This window comes from Lampris incognitus, chromosome 8, assembly GCF_029633865.1.
Source record: "Lampris incognitus isolate fLamInc1 chromosome 8, fLamInc1.hap2, whole genome shotgun sequence".
Taxonomy (NCBI): domain Eukaryota; kingdom Metazoa; phylum Chordata; class Actinopteri; order Lampriformes; family Lampridae; genus Lampris; species Lampris incognitus.
Genome location: NC_079218.1, coordinates 50,321,451 through 50,337,710, shown reverse-complemented (window position 1 = coordinate 50,337,710; position 16,260 = coordinate 50,321,451). Strand labels below are relative to the sequence as shown.

General features: G+C 47.7%; 2 protein-coding genes across 2 annotated transcripts; one reads left to right on the top strand and one right to left on the bottom strand.

The window, feature by feature from the left end:
* The first annotated feature begins 53 nt into the window (after window positions 1-53).
* On the top strand, window positions 54-3,821 carry atp5l (ATP synthase, H+ transporting, mitochondrial F0 complex, subunit g). Its single transcript, XM_056284557.1, has 3 exons — window positions 54-208; window positions 761-921; window positions 3,620-3,821. Exons 1-3 carry the CDS (start codon window positions 157-159, stop codon window positions 3,716-3,718), a joined length of 312 nt encoding a protein of 103 aa, XP_056140532.1. The 5' UTR covers window positions 54-156; the 3' UTR covers window positions 3,719-3,821.
* A 5,762-nt stretch (window positions 3,822-9,583) lies between these two features.
* Window positions 9,584-16,030, bottom strand: ftr82 (finTRIM family, member 82). Its single transcript, XM_056284558.1, has 7 exons — window positions 15,278-16,030; window positions 13,462-13,557; window positions 13,138-13,371; window positions 11,461-11,620; window positions 11,293-11,349; window positions 10,654-10,719; window positions 9,584-10,562 (listed from the first exon to the last, which is right to left on the bottom strand). The coding sequence occupies exons 1-7, from the start codon at window positions 15,866-15,868 to the stop codon at window positions 10,042-10,044; spliced, it is 1,725 nt and encodes a 574-aa protein (XP_056140533.1). The 5' UTR covers window positions 15,869-16,030; the 3' UTR covers window positions 9,584-10,041.
* Between the last annotated feature and the right edge of the window lie 230 nt (window positions 16,031-16,260).

Here is a 16,260-nt window from a genome sequence, read left to right as displayed (position 1 = left end):
ATTTATAAATTAGGCCCCGTTATTCCCTACGACAGGGTCGCCTTGTTTATGAACAGGCATATTTCTGGCCAGCTGCTACTGAAAGGTCCTTCCGCTGGAGGTGACATTCAGTGAAGCGCTTCGCTCCCGGGAACCGCGAAGAAGAATCCCTGCAAGATGGCACAAGCGGTGCAGAAACTGGTGGCAAAGGTACCTTCATTGCTCGGCGGTAAGTTAAACTGACATTTATTCGTAATGTGAAAGTAAACCGATATGGGTGTATGTGTCTAATATTTACAGTTCTTATGAGAGCATTTTGCTAGGCTAACACTAGCAACGTCAACATGACCTAGCTAGCTCCAGCGACCGGTACCTTTATTGTCAAAAGTATGTAAACTAGCAGAGGTACGTCTGTGTAGCGAGGTTTTGTCTGTTATTATCTTTCACTTTGAGTTGGCTGGCTTGTAGGTTAGCTGTGGGGGACGGGGGGGACGGGGTTAGCTTGAAGGCTAGCGTGTCTAGCCAGCAGCAGCATGTATCGCTGTCAGTGACCATGAGCCAGTTAAAGTCACCTTTTCCTCCAACCCAGTTGTAAGCACTGCGATATAAAAGCAGCACCCCCCCCCCCCCATCTCATGCATTGTGGAGTATTGTGTCAAGTGTCGTTACCCCTCATTACCCTGGAGCAAGGTACGCAATGAGAAACTAGCAAGCGAGTCGCCGACATCATTGCACCGCCACACTATTGGTGCCATGACCGCTGATGTTTCCTCTCCCACAGCCGCTGTCACATACTCCAAACCCCGGCTTGTAACCTTCTGGCACTATGCTCGAGTCGAGCTCGTCCCACCTTCCCCTGCTGAAATCCCCAAGGCCATTGAAGGGGCTACTAACATCGTCAAGGCCTTCCAGTCGGGACGTCTGGGGCAAACCACAGTGAGGGTGAGTGACTGTTGGAGTCGGGCACATCTAGAGTTTCTTTGATGTTGTAAAATAAGCAATAGATATTAGAAATCTTATGCAGATTATTAGGTATACACTGATATAATTTTTTTCATTGCTAATACCGAATCCAAATACGAATCTTTAAGTATTAGCTGATGCTGGGTTCCGATTCATTACTTTTGCTAGACATTGCAGGCTTAGACCATTAGTTTGGGGTCAATAGGGAACAAAAATGAAATAAAATCATTTTTTCCTCCATTTATGAAATGCACAAATGCACAAAAAAAAAATTAGGAAATGAAGCTATTTTGTTATGTGTGACAAGTTGTTCGTGACTTTTGGTATCGGATTTTAGACTTTGGTAAAATCTCAATGCAAATACTCCATTTTAGCATCGTGTCAACCTGACAGCTATTGGTGCGTCCCTACAAAGTCAATTTGTTTTTTTGTTAATTTTTTTTCAAGGAAAACAAATTGAACTAAACAACTGCAGTTGAAAGACTGATTTTAGCATCCCCAAACCCATTTACCCACATCCTGCTCCCCTCTATCCACTTCTACCCCATCCCGCAGGCCCCTTGTCAGAACAGAATTAAACCACATTACAGCAGGTTGAATATAAACACGAAAAAGGGAACAAAAGAAACAGGAAAAGATTAGATAAGTTAAAAAGATATATATAAAATAAAATAAAGAAGCGAGTAAATAAATAAAAGGATAACTGTTGTACTAGTATCAAAATCTGAAAATTCCTATTGATAGGCTATGTTCCGAGTTAGGATGTGACCACGGAGAAATTCAGTGGCCAAAACAGCGTGCCTGCGGCCACTCGAGAGAGCTCTGTGATTGACTGTAGATTGTGTCCAATGACAAATTGTGCCGGTGGATACGTAGACACCAGTCAATTTGCATATAGGGTGTGTCTGTAGCGAGATGCTATAAAACCATGGAGAAGCCGTTCTTTCACCCCCTCCTGCTAGCTACTTGGCTCGAATTTGTGCTGTTTTGCTGAGACTTTATTATCGATCTTGCTACAACGTATTGCTATCTATCCATCTATCTAAATATCTGTCATCTATCTATCTTAACAGTTATTTTATTCATCAAGTTGTATTTCACTGCTGTGCCGTAGGCCTACCACAATGCCGTGGTTTCTACGGCAAGTGACAAGTGGTACCAAGCTCCACCCACACGAAGACAGTAGCCAATAGCTTTGAATTCATAAAATCACACCTATTTTCGGTTATGATTCAAACTCCCAATGTTAAAAAATGTGATCAGAAAGGGCATGTCAGTCTCTCTTTAATGGTCTTTTTGGGCTTTATGAGGTTGGGTAACTGCTAGCTATGTATGGTGGGCAAACCGCAAGGTATTCATTCACCCCAGGCCAGACCAAGCTCAATTTCTATGGCTCCACCTCGCCAGGAGGGAAGCAATCAACATATTAAATCAATGGCTTCCAGTGAGAATAAAAGTCAAGTCAATTTTATTTGTATAGCCCATATCACAAATTACAAATTTGCCTCAAGGGGCTCTACAGCAACACAACATCCTGTCCTTAGACCCTCGCATTGGATAAGGAACAACTCCCTAAAAAAAACCTTTAACAAGGAGAAAAAATAGGAAGAACCCCCAGGGAGAGCAACAGAGGGATCTCTCCCCCAAGATGGACAACATGCAATGGATGTTGTGTTTACACAACTTACAGAATACAACAATTGAAAGAGGATAACAATTATAATGAAATTATGAAATATATGAAGAATATGATGAGGAGGATGCCAAGCAGTGTCCAAACGCCACTGGAACAGCCCAGGACCAGCATCACCATGCAAAAAATTGTCACGCATCTTATTGAGAGAAGGACATAGCATGAAAATAGGATAACAAAATTATATGGATTTATAAGCTATATAAAAAGGAAATGTGATGAGGGGGATGCCAAGCAGTGACCAGGTGGTGACCGCTGTCACCATGGAGACCTGGGAGGAGGACAGACTGCACATGCACACAAGGGAGACTCGCTTCACACACACAAAAATATTGCATAAAGAGATTGCCTCTCATAGTGAAGGTTGAATTTGGTGTTGCAACACAAACAAGTTTTACAGGGTACATAATGACTCATCCAGCACCATTTACTCCAAAATACGTACAATAACTTGCGCAAAATGTACAAAGTGTAAAGAAAATTCCAAACACATATCTGCAGGCCTGGTTTAATGTGGTAGGTTACATGGTCAGCTGTTAAATTTTGGCCAATTAAATTGGCCAAGTACAACTGGGGCGAAAAAGGGGTGGGGAAATCCATTCATCCATCCATCATCCAATCCGCTTATTCTGCTCTCAGGGTCGTGGGGCTGCTGGAGCCTATCTCAGCCGTAAAAAAAAAAAAACAGGTGGAGGAAAAGGTTTGATTGTTTGATTTTGCAGAGTGGCTCATGGTCATCGACAGCCATCGAGTGGCTTGCGGCTTCCATTGGTCTCAAGTAAAATAACACATCTTACAAGTATAAGCATCTTCGGCCTGGTAGAGGGGATTGAAGAGGGTATTGGAAGGGTCTTGTTTAGCTCTTTAGCCATCACTGGTATCAATAACATTGCTGTTTTCCTGCTGATACAGAAACCAAGTTTGTTTACAAGCTAGGTCTGACTCTTTCAATTAAATGTTAATTTCATTTTTTTTATTTCCCAGGATGCATTAAGGAACGGGCTGGTGACTACTGAGGTGCTCATGTGGTTCTACATCGGAGAGTGCATCGGCAAAGGAGGCATTGTCGGCTACGATGTTTGAGTTGTTGGACTGTTGGGACGGGTTGTTTTCCTTCCAGAGTATTGTAAGCTCATATTCCTGTACCATTTTTGGGATCCAATAAACATATGTCTATTGTTCAAGAGCTCTGGGGTGTCTTTCTGAAAACCTCCTCACATGGTCCACAACGTCGCCCGAGCTACTGGATGGCATTTCAGTGCTAGCTGTTTTTCCAAAATCCGTTCTAACATTTATTAATCTATCATTTGCAGGACCACTGTGTAACCCGAGTATGAAATAACACAACGTGTGATGTTTCTCTAAACCTCCGTTAAGCACATTGTGTTGTGTTTGTCAGGTTCAACATGTGCATGATTGAATGAGGAAAGTCTCCAGCCACGTGCCAGTCATTTAAAACAGGATTATTTTGAAGCTCACCTGAAATAACCTGTGGATGAGCGTCATTAAGCTGCTGTACTTTAAGTGTTATGGAAAATTGGAGGCGATGTTCTGCAGGGTACACAGAAGGTGCACGCCTGTGACTCTGGGTCTGTTTGTCTTCCGTCCTCTGACGTCTCCTCCAGGTCCTGCCAAACTTGAGATACATACAAATGAAAATGTTTGGTTTGAAACCTTGGAACATAATTGAGAAATCAGGATGTTTGACCATCTTTAACTGGATTACCCAGCCGCTGCTGCTGTTCGTCCGTCTGCCCTGGAAAGCCATGAAATGTAATTTGTCCTGGCTGCACACTCAAAACTAACAGATCGAAATGTGTTAAAAACAGAAAATCATTTTTAACACAATAAAAGGGTTTTGGTAATGGCAGTAGATTGACTCATGCAGCACAGTAAGCGTTCGCCTCCTATAATGACCCATACAATCACCCATACACACCATTAAATCCTGAAGATTCTATTGGAATAACACAACATTAATATAAATAATGTGTTTTTTTTTGTTTTTTTTTACCAAATTGAAACCCTTCTCTCAAATCACTCATTGTGTATTCGTGATGTCAAGACAGCCGTATTGGGATATGATCGGTTTGCATCAAGTCCAGGTCCAGCCCAAATTTACCGTGTCTGAGATTATTTGTATCATAGAATTATGGCAATTCAAATGGGACGTCTTCGATCAATGACCTCATCTCTGCAGGAAAAGGAGGGGTAGTCATCCCGTTGTCGTGCCATCAGTAACTGATGAAGAGCCTGTCACAATACATATGTGTCGTTAATGGTGTGTTATGGGAACTGCCGGTCTGCATGGGCTAGAAGTTAGCTTAGCCTGTCTGTGAAGTTCAGCAGCTGGTTTCTGTGAGCAGCCCGCTGGAGTGGATTTCAGTTCTGTTTATGGTAAATAAAATCTCATGTCTGCTCTTTAATCTAACTTGGTTTAACTCTGCAGTCTTCAGATGATTATCTAGTCTCAAACACAATCACATAACACAATCATTTCTGATTACTTTCACACACAAAATTGCAAATGTACAGCACAGTTTTGCAACCCTGTGAATTCAAATGTAATACAACTGACACAAAAACCAACGACGCTGTTTTCAGTTGTATTCTATCACTCACACGCATCTATACATACATAGTATGTTCATTGCACAAATACTTATCAAAACCAACAATCAATATACTGACGTGTAACGTGGATGAAATATTGTGAACAAACGAGGCGAGACTGGATGGTCACCGAGACCCTGCAGTTAAGTTTGCGCCGCCTTTTTAATATTTTCTTATATATTACATTAGTTGGGAATACTGTAACAAATATTTTTTTGTGTGCAAGAACAATCTTTTCTGCCAGCAACACAAGACACGGTAGTCTATAGACTGATGACAGTAATGTGATCATCAGGTTTAAGTTTGGTCTAAACGCTAAACGAAGATCCATTCCAGGTGGACCATGATAGATTGATGCTGATACTCAGCATGTTGCTCCTCTTTATTTATGTATTGATAAAGATGTTTTTCAACACGGTTGCTGCCCAGATTGCTCTGGCCACTGCTCCTTTATGAGGTGCCCATCTCCACTGTTGATGGGCTGGAGAGGAAGACGAACACCTACCTCAGGAGAAGGCTGGGTGTCCTGAGAAGCTTCTGCTCTATTGGCCTGTACAGCACAGGCAGCAAGCTGCAGCTGCCAGTAACATCCGTAGTCGAGTACAAGTAAACAAAAACACACCAGGCCATGATGCTGCGAGACAGCATCACCAGGCAGGCATTGAGGCCAGAACAGGCCACAAATGGTCAGCCAGCAGACCACTGAGGGAGGTGGGAGATTGCCTGCATCACACCAACATCATCGGGTCAGTAACCCAGGGCAGGCTGGGTCTGGGCTGCCCCACCAGGGCAAGCTGGAGCAAGGCTAACCTGAAGGAGCGGCGTGGCATGGTGCAGAGGGAGGTCTGCAAGGCAGAGGAGGAAAGCCAACAGGTCAAGGCTGTAGCCATGAGCAAGCAGGACAGCTGGACGAGGTGGGAGAGCGTGTGAGAGAGGGCTCTGACCTGGCATGACATCCCGAGCATAGAAGGACACCTGATCAAGTTTCTGTTGTGTTCTGTGTATGATGTCCGGCCTACTCCATCAAACCTCAACACATGGGGGTTGGCAGAGAGCCCCAGCAGCATGCTCTGTGGAAGGCCAGCTAACCTTGAACATTTCCTCACCACACATTGGTCAAGTCTGGTGGATGGGAAATTCCAGTGGTGACCATTCAGATTCTTACACAGTTGGCTGCTGGTGTGGAGCAGGCAAAGAAGAAGCCAAAGAAACTTTCTAATGGCCTTTGTTTGATCCACTTCCTCAGGTCAGGGGAGAGTACAGCAGCAGGGACGAGGAGCAAAGGTGTCCTGGCCACAGCAAGTGACTGGGAGTTTCGGGTGGCTGTTAAGAAGCAGTTCAGATTCCCAGAGGGGATAACCCACACTAGCCTCAGACCTGATATTGTCCTCTGGTCTAAAGGCAGGCAGTCTTTCAGGAATTACATTTGAGCAACTGAGAAAACTGTAATATACACGTGTTTAAAGAGTCCCATTATCAATGTGTGCTTCTAATGTATGGTTAATATTGATGACTTTCTATCAGTCATTTGAGTGATAATTGATAACCTTGTTATTGGTTCTCATCATCAGACACATCCTATTACAGCTACGAGTGTATGATGATGTACCTCTCAGAGTAAATGGTATCAGTTTGAGTTCTTTAATCATGACAGTGACTAAAAATTATTTCTGAATCACATTGAATCAGTCAATGTGTTTCATTCAATTGAATTCATTCAATGACGTTTTCTGCTTCTGGTGTGGGAAGATGGCAGCAAACTCGTTTTCAGCGGCCTCACCCAGTATTGTCTTTGTCCACGTCTAAGTCTAAGTTTGTTTTGTCTTTGTTTGATGGCTGGTAGAGCTGGTGCTGGATCGGCTGGGGGAGCCTGGTCTGCTGCGTCCTGTGGGCCCGGGGACCACGGCCCTGACCGGAGCTGCGCCCGAAGAGGAAACACCGAGGGCGGTCTGACAGGACGCGGAAGCGGGGCAGGCTAAGCTAACTGCTAGCCCAGGCAGACCGGCAGTTCGATAACATCGAGGGCGGTCTGGCGACGGCCTCGCCTAGCGTTGTCTGTGTTTTTGGTGGAGTGCGGGGAGGTGTGTTGACTTCTCTTACCATTGTTATGCCGATGACACCCAGCTGATCTTGTCCTTCCCTCCCTCTGACACACAAGTAGAGACGTGCATTGCTGCGTGCTTGACTGACATCTCGGAGCGGATGGCGACACACCAGCTTGAAGCTCAATCTGGACAAGACAGAGCTGATGTTCCTCCCGGGGAAAGGTTGCTCACACCGAGACCTGGCCATCACCATTGACAACACCGTAGTGACGCCAAATTGGACTGTGAGGAATCTGGGTGTGATCCTGGACGACCCAACTGTCGTTTGCTGAAAACGTTGCATCGGTTGCTCGCTGCTGCACATTTCTCCTCTATAACATCAGGAGGATTCGCCCATTCCTCACTGACGAGACGGCACAGATGCTCATCCAGGCTCTGGTCATCTCCCGGCTGGACTACGGCAACTCCCTCCTTGCTGGCGCCCCAGCGTCGGCCATCAGACCTCTGGAGCTTGTTCAGAAAGCTGCAACTCGTCTGGTGTTCAACCGCCCTAAGTTCTCCCACACAACTCCCCTTCTCATGTCCCTACACTGGCTCCCAGTAGCTGCTCGCATCCAGGTTAAGACTCTGGTGCTAGCCTACAGGGCAGTGAAAGGAACAGCTCCTTCCTATCTCCAGGCCATGGTCAAGCCCTACACCCCCGCCCGACCACTTCGCTCTGCCGCCTCGGGACGCCTGGTTGCCCCGTCGCTCAGAGGCCCCTGCTGCCGATCGACCCGGTCCCGGCTCTCCTCTGTCCTGGCCCCACAGTGGTGGAATGAACTCCCCACTGATGTCAGGACAGCGGAGTCGCTGCCCATCTTTCGGGGCAGGTTGAAAACTCACCTCTTCAAGAACTACTACCCTGTTACTTGCTCTTTAAAAAAAAAGAAGAAAAAAATCTCTTTCTTGCACGTTTACTTTAGCACTGGTTTTGCTCTTAGATGCTTGTTTAGATGCACTTCTGACCTCTGGTGACTAGTAGTTCTCCTGATTTCCTGCGTTAAATGCAATTATTGTAAGTCGCTTTGGACAAAAGCGTCGGCTAAATGACTGTAATGTAATGTGTGTCGGAGGTGTCTGGCTGGGAGAGCTGGCATTGGATTGTCTGGGGGAGCCTGGTCTGCTGGGTCCAGTGGGCCCAGGACCACGGCCCTGCCTGGAGCTGTGCCCGAGGGGGAAACACTGAGGGCGGTCTGATGGGATGCAGAAGTGGGGCAGGCTAAGCTAACTGCTAGCCGTGCAGACCGGCAGATCCGGCAGTCGTCCTGGCTGGCGTTGTTCTCTGGACAGTGGACTTTTTGGACTGTGTTGCACTGAGTGGACTGTGTTGTTAACTATGTATGTGTGGTTTTTGTTGTTGTTGTTGCTTTGTGGGCTGGGGCAAACAGAATTGCGTTTCGTTTGTGTGCGCAAGGTTGTGTACGCAAGTACAGGAAAGAAATGGCAATAAATTGCTCCTGATTCCTGATTCACACTGGATCACAAACGCTCTGAAAACCTTCGGGTGCTTGGCTGATTTCCTTCTGTTCATTGTGAGAAGGTTTCTCAGCGGTGGGACACAGTCAACCAACAGAGGGCGCCACGCCCAAATCATTTCTCCTCAGATGAATCTGATGGAAGAATTTGGGTAACACTTTAGTATGGGGAACATAAAAAAACTTAATTACTAGTGAATTAGTAATGATCAAGATGTCACTTTAGTATGGGGAACATATTCTAAGTAACAACAACTGAATTTACAGTAATTCAACACTATGAACACTTGTAGTTTTGTGTTGTGTTATGTAAGAACAGACCATATTCATTAAGTGTTAGTAAGGGAGAATAACTCTTCTTGTGGTACTACCACCTTATAAAGGCCATACTAAGCAAAGCATATTGAGATGGTACTACTAATAAGCAATACTTCTGAGGTTATAGAGGGAAAACTCATAGTTAATGGCTTACTGGTTGTATAATAAGGCCATGCAGAATAAGGCATTAATGAGTGCTTAATAAAGACCAATGAAGAGCCAATATGTTGCTAATTTGCATGCTAATACGCACCTAATTAATGGTGTATATGTTCCCCATACTAAAGTGTTACCAGAATTTGACTTCACCCCTTCCAGGCACTGTAAATGACATGGAACAGGTGAGCAGACCCAGCAGGTAGTGATGCTTTGGGGTCTTTAAAGCCCTAATGTGAATCTCCAGCAAAGTCATGATAAGGAAAGTCAGCAAGAAAGCACAGAAGTCGATGTACGGTATACCTTTCAACTCTTTATTGAGCGCTACACGTGAGTAATTCTTCCTGTAAAACAAGTTAGTGTCTCTCGTTGTAGAATAATTACTTGCTGGCTGGCAGTCCTATCGATAAACGTACAAGATATTACAGACAGCTTACTTTAAGTGAAAAAATAAGTAACATTTTTTTTAATCGCTTGGCACTGTGGTTGATTATGTATCCGTGCAGTTATAACTGGGACCATCTTGTAACTTTCCTCGGCAACTAATCAAACGATGTCTACAATGATGCATAAAATCCTTTAAATATTCACGAATCTTGCCTTCAAAAATTTGCCCACTCACAGCACTTCTCTGCTGTGCCGCGGTGCAGTTTACATATTGCGGAAAATATATTCCAAAGGCATTATTGTATACTATGAAAAACACACAAAATACTCAAATAGTCTTGAGTTTTCAGTATTTGAATTGGGGGTGGGTTCACTTGAGTTGGCAGATCTTGACTGAGGTCCCCACCCCGAAGCCAGGATAGAGGGGCTCCACGAACGTGGTCTCAAACCTATGCAGAAGGGTCATGGTGTTGCCTATACTGTAAAATGCGAGGATGCCTGCGCTGTGGTCCAGGTAGACCCCTATCTTGGGGGAGTGGGGACCACTGACGGCCTTGTCCATTCGGTTGTGCCAGGCGGAGTAGCCCGAGTCGGAGCAGAGCAGACTCCAGGACTTATCGTTGTAGCCCAGCAGACACAGGGAGCCTTTGCCCTTGCGGCTGATGCTTTTGAAGGCCACGCCGATGGAGAACTCCCCGCTCCACTCAATCTCCCAGTAGTAGCGACCTCCCGACAGAGCCTCCCGGCACAAGACCTGCGCGAAGCTGTCAAACCTCTCCGAGTTGTCTGCGTAGGATTGCAGGTCCCTGGTCCGGATGACCTTCCTGTTGCCGTCGGACAGATGAAGCTCCTTGTAGGCCGTGTTGGGGTCAAATCTCAGCTGGCAGAAGTCTGAACAAAGAGAATGAAGTGATGTCTAGTCTACACGAATTTGCTGATCTAAAGCAATGTCAAGGTACCAGTTAGCTACACATATACTTACACTTGATGAAATCTGCTCTGCTTCTGGGCTCCGGAGGAGGAGCACTGTCCACTGTGGTGTCTTTCACTGGAGAGAGAGGGCAGGGTGGTGGGTCAGAGTGAGTTATGAGCAGTAGCACAGCCTGTGCTCTTAATCCCTTATATGGATATCCGCGTTAAGATTTATTTTGGGGGGGGGGGGGTTCCCCCCTTTTTCTCCCCAATTGTATCCAGCCCATTATCCCACTCGTCCGAGCCATCCCAGTCGCTGCCCCACCCCCTCTGCAGACTACCACACGCCTCCTCCCATACATGTGGAGTCGCCAGCCGCTCCTTTTCATCTGACAGTGAGGAGTTTCACCAGGAGGGAGGAGCCTGTGGGAGGATCACGCTATTCCCCCAGTTCCCCCTCCCCCCAGAACAGGTGCCCCGACCGACCAGAGGAGGCGCTAGTGCAGCGACCAGGACACATACCAACATCCGGCTTCCCACCCGCAGACACGGCCAGTTGTGTCTGTAGGGACGCCCGACCGAGCCGGAGGCAACACGGGGGATTCGAACCAGAATCCCTTTTCAGAGGTTGTTTTTTAACTCATTAGTTTAATATTTGATTGTAGCAATGTGTTGTAAGCATGCCAGCAATCTAAGATAACTAACTCACCTCTGCTCTTCCTGTCCAGCGTCCGGTTTTCCGTCGTGTAAACTGGGATTTCATTCACTGTGAGATAAGGAACATTCAGAATTTGCAGTTAAGTTTTGGAGTTTCATGACTTGGTTCACACAAAAGGCCACGTTTAAAGCCCCCCCCCCCCACTGCCTAAGGTCAGACCTGACTTGGAGATCTTCAGCAGCTCCTCTCTGCCAAACTCCTCCAGGCGTTCCTTGATCTCAGCCACGGCCTTCCTGGCTGCCCCGAATGAGAAGTCAGGGTTCACCGTGACCCGAGGCATGATGCCGTCATCGGTGGGCGTGCAGAGATAGTTGAAGTTCTGTCAATTAAAGAAAAGGCCGTTGAATGAGCGAGTTTCATGATAGAGAAATAGACGTACCCGTGTGAGCAGTGTTTGTCGAATAAGTTGTCCGCTGCAGTATGCTAACACCAGTGTTGCCACGAAGCTAGGAAGGGGAAGTTAGAAATGGACTGTTGGTTCGGGAGGAGCAGCCGCGGACAGCACCCGCATGGCTGTTCGAGACCCTCGTGGTTGCCCATGATCAGACTGGCGTTAAAGCTGATACCAGATGTTAAGGGTCATCCACCTTTAAAGGACAACGTTGTCTTCGGTACTTTGTTTCTACTGGATTTGCTTAAAATGTTAGCTTCTTTGATTTTGGTTGGCACGGTGGCCCAGCGGTTAGCGCTGTCGCCTCACAGCAAGAAGGTCCCGGGTTCGAACCCCCGGGGTTGTCCAACCTAGGGGGTCATCCCAGGTCGTCCTCTGTGTGGAGTTTGCATGTTCTGCCCGTGTCTGCGGTGGGTTTTCTCCAGGTGCTCACCGTCAAAAGAAACATGCATGTCAGGGTTGATACTCCTGTCTGTGCCCCTGAGCAAGGCAGTGGGAAAAGAACTGGAGCTGGTCCCCCGGGGCGCAGCATGAAGGCGGCAGCCCAGTGCTCCTAGCTACACAGATCACAGCTAGGATGGGCTAATTTGAAGCAACTGAATTCCCCCGAGGGGATTAATAAAGGAAACTTAGTGATAATTAATTCACAGAATTCTGTTTGTCTTGTTAATTTCACTAATTAAATGGATGCACAGTTGCCACGTACAGCCCCTCTTGAGTTGGAAGGCAGCTTCTGAACCTCCCATCTGCAGTAAAGAACATCAGGTTTGATATGTTCACAGCCACTGTACGTGGTCCAACAGTATGTGCCCTAAATGTTACAAAATCTGATCAACACTTAAACAGTCTAACATATGTCATTAGCAGCCCCCTCGTTTTTCTCCCCAGTTGTACCTGGTCAATGACCCCACTCTTCCTAGCCGCCCCGGTCACTGCTCCAACCCCCCCTCTGCTGATCCCGGGAGGACTGCAGACTACCACATGCCTCCTAGTATACATGTGGAGTCGCCAGCCGCTTCTTTTCACCTGACAGTGAGGAGTGGCGTGTGGGGGGGATCACGCTATCCCCCCCCCCAAACAGGCGCCTCCGACTGACCAGAGGAGGCGCTAGTGCAGCGACCAGGACACATACCCACATCCGGCTTCCCACCCACAGACACGGCCAATTGTGTCTGTAGGGACGCCCGACCAAACCGGAGACAACACGGGGATTCGAACCGCCGATCCCCGTGTTGGTAGGCAACAGAATAGTCCGCTACGCTACCTGGACCCCCCCTCCCCCACATTAGCAGCTTTGAGAGAAATGAGAGGGGCTTTCAGCTTACAAGTTGACAAGTGTATACTCAACATTTCAGATTTAGTGTGCTCTCCTAGTCGTCACATGGAAGTGTTCTGCATGGGAATGGATGAGCATCAGTTAAAAGATGTGGTGGACTATACCCCACCTGCAAGAAATGGATGTGGTCCTCCGTGCTGTACAGCTGCTTGAGGCCGGTCTCCTTTTTCTTCAGCTCGTCAATCTCCTGCTCAAGTCGTTCGATCAGCGCCTCCGCCTGGTTGAACGCAGCCTTCTCGTTGATGTCGATCAGTTTGGTGACCTCCGACCTCATCCTCTCAATGGAGCGAATCATTTCCTCGAACATCTTCTGGCTCTCCACCATGGCTCTGTGGGCCGAGCTCTGCACGGGGAAAACTTACTGATTTGTACCGCCGGCAGAGGGGGAACAGGGCTAAAATCATGCAACGCGCTCTGGCTGACGACTCCTTACTTTGAGGGAGTCCACCGCAGTCTTCAGCTCCTCCAGCTCCTTCACCCTCTCCTGGCACTTTTGCCTGATTTCAGCTTGGGATATTCCTAAAAGTTTCTGTCGAAGGAACGAGAAGGTGTCACACAGCCAATATTCACCATCAGTTCGGTACTTTCCTGCAAGTATAGCCCTTACATATGATGGAAATGTGCAGCTACAGCGTTGGCATTACTTAGCTATGCAGTGTTGTAGTTGTTTATGATAAAGGTGGTCTTGATAACATAATACCCTAAACTCTTTTACCTTTGTCCACTCATAGTTTACTATAGCCGGATGTAAGATGGCCTTCTTATGACACGAAACTACACATTTTACTGCTCAGTGCCATGATGTCTTTTCCATCAGAGGGGTTTGCTCTGTCTTTATGTCCACTACATACAGCTTTAAGACTCCCTTTGACGATCGTTGGCTCTTATCTGTGAGGGGGGACGGGGGGGGGGTGGTTTATAATGGAATTCTGGCCACGTCAGGAATGCGAAACGACCGCCGCCTGCCTTCTGAAGAGATGTTTCAAGGTGCACTCAGATGTGACACGCAGAAAGGAGGGCTTCTAATGCAGCCTTTACTCAAGCCCACCGACCCATTCTTCATGATAAGCTTGAGGAATGTGGGGAATCTGGGGGTGGGGGAGGGTGAGAACGAGTGGTGGGGGGGGGGGGGAAGAAAGGAAGGAGTGAGATGTGTGAGACCCAGGTTGTAAATCTGGGCATGAGAGAAACCAGACTCCCCATTTTGCAAGAGGGCCTCGATATAATGAATTACCTCTTCATCTTACAGCGACTGCGTTCTGCCTCCCACTGCTGGAGGCCGTAAAGCATCCTTCAGAACAGCTTGTTGCAACTGCAGTGGCGTGTGACCAAGGTGTAATAAAGTGAAATGGTTGAAAATGATCCAGATCCGCACCAGATCTGACTACTCTAGTCTGCAGGGCATTGCTTTACAGGTCATGTAATCAGAGCGCTACGTGAAGTCGCATGGTCGTGGAGACAGGCTGGCTTCGTGATTGCTCCGTGAACACGCGAAGGTGCTGAAGGGCCCGACTCACTTTCCCGACAGGCCACCATTACCACATACCCACTTTTACAGGTGGGAAGCAGCACTGAATGGGAGGATTTCTGTGTGGTATCTATCAAACAGCTGGAACGCCACACACTCCGAAAGGCATTTTCAGAGCTGATAGCCCAGTCCCTCCTCCAGAGGCCGGACAGCTAATCAGAGAGCTGCATTTGTTTTGGCGGTGAACGCCTGCCAGGCTAGCTGATAGCGCCAGTGAACTGGGTCAAAGTACAGACACCAGTGATAGTGGGCGGGTGGGAGTCGGGAACAACAACACGTCTGCCTTTGCTCATATTACTTCATCAAGACTCCATCCTATTGGGTCCTTTCAGGATGTGGTTCTTTTCAAATCGAGCTTTTGAATGATTTTGACGGTAGACCGCCCCCTCACAGAGCCCTGTAGATTGATACCGTCACACCTCCCAATACATCAAACCGCTCTCATTAACTTTTGACACCACTGAAGTAGGCCTTCACGTTCTCACATGTTGACCGAACATGATTCTGGTTCTGAATCATGTTCATCGGCCATGTGGGTTTGCACACACATGGAATCTGACACCGGCTTCGTGGCTCTCTCAGCGTACTTGGCATAGAATAGCAGCACTACAACGCAACAACTGGTGTCCGGCTTAGACTGTGCAGCTATTACTGTAGCTTCTCTATTTGACGCTGCTCTTTAAGAGCCAACAACTGTGACGGGATGTTAAGGTTGTCTCACCTGTTTTTCGCCTCTCTCTGCTTCGGCGGAGACAATGTCGTGGCCCCGGTGCTCGCTGACTGTGCAGATGGCACAGATACACATCTGATCCGTGCGACAAAAGAGCTCCAGGGACTTCTGGTGCTGGGGGCAGATCTTCCTGTCCAGGTTCCCCAGCTCGTCCACCAGCTTGTGCCTCTTGAAGGTCGCCGATTCGTAGTGTGGCTTCAGGTGCTTCTCGCAGTAGGATGCCAGACAGTTGAGGCAGGACTTTATGGCTTTGAGTTTCTTCCCGGAGCAGAAGTCACACGGGACGTCAGCCGGCCCGGCGTAGCTGTTCCCCGCCGACGAGTTCTGGTGAAGGTTCAGACTGCTCTTCTTGATCTTCTCGGCCACCATGGTCAGCGTGGTGTTGGGCCTCAGCACAGGCCTCTGGGTGAACGTTATCTTGCACTGGGGACAAATGTAGATCCCTGTGTAGTCAGCGTCATTCCAGTAGCCACTGATGCAATCCATACAAAAGCTGTGGCCACAGGGGATGGCCACGGGGTCCCTCAGAAGGCTCACGCACAGCGGGCATCTGAAGTAATCTGGAGACACGGGCTCAGCCATTGTCCCAGGCGCAGAAGAACACAAGCGAACCCCGCAGTGACTTGGGGAATGCCGGAGACAGGAAGAGATACCGTCGAGTACAGGGAGAAACCCGCCCTCAAGAGTGTGCCACAGCCTGCCAGAGACAGGACCTACTTGTATTTCTGAATTCCAGAGGTTATTGATTGAAAGCAGACTAGATCCTCCCCTCTGTGCTCCGAGTATACTGAGCCCAGCCCAGTTCAGATAAGCAGGTTGAGCAAAGGCTACTGGAGACTTGGAGAGAGAGAGAGAGAGAGAGAGAGAGAGAGAGAGAGAGAGAGAGAGAGAGAGAGAGAGAGAGAGAGAGAGAGAGAGAGAGAGAGAGAGAGAGAGAGAGAGAGAGAGAGAGAGAGAGAGAGAGAGAGAGAGAG

Bases quoted from the DNA above. Each gene is read 5' to 3' on its own strand.
- atp5l (XM_056284557.1), top strand. From the start codon at position 157: ATGGCACAAGCGGTGCAGAAACTGGTGGCAAAGGTACCTTCATTGCTC. The intron at 209-760 runs GTAAGTTAAACT...CCTCTCCCACAG, and splicing joins GGTACCTTCATTGCTCGGCG to CCGCTGTCACATACTCCAAA. The intron at 922-3,619 runs GTGAGTGACTGT...TTTATTTCCCAG, and splicing joins TGGGGCAAACCACAGTGAGG to GATGCATTAAGGAACGGGCT.
- ftr82 (XM_056284558.1), bottom strand. From the start codon at position 15,868: ATGGCTGAGCCCGTGTCTCCAGATTACTTCAGATGCCCGCTGTGCGTG. The intron at 13,558-15,277 runs GTGAGACAACCT...TTCCTTCGACAG, and splicing joins CAGAGAGAGGCGAAAAACAG to AAACTTTTAGGAATATCCCA. The intron at 10,563-10,653 runs GTAAGTATATGT...CTCTTTGTTCAG, and splicing joins CAGAGCAGATTTCATCAAGT to ACTTCTGCCAGCTGAGATTT.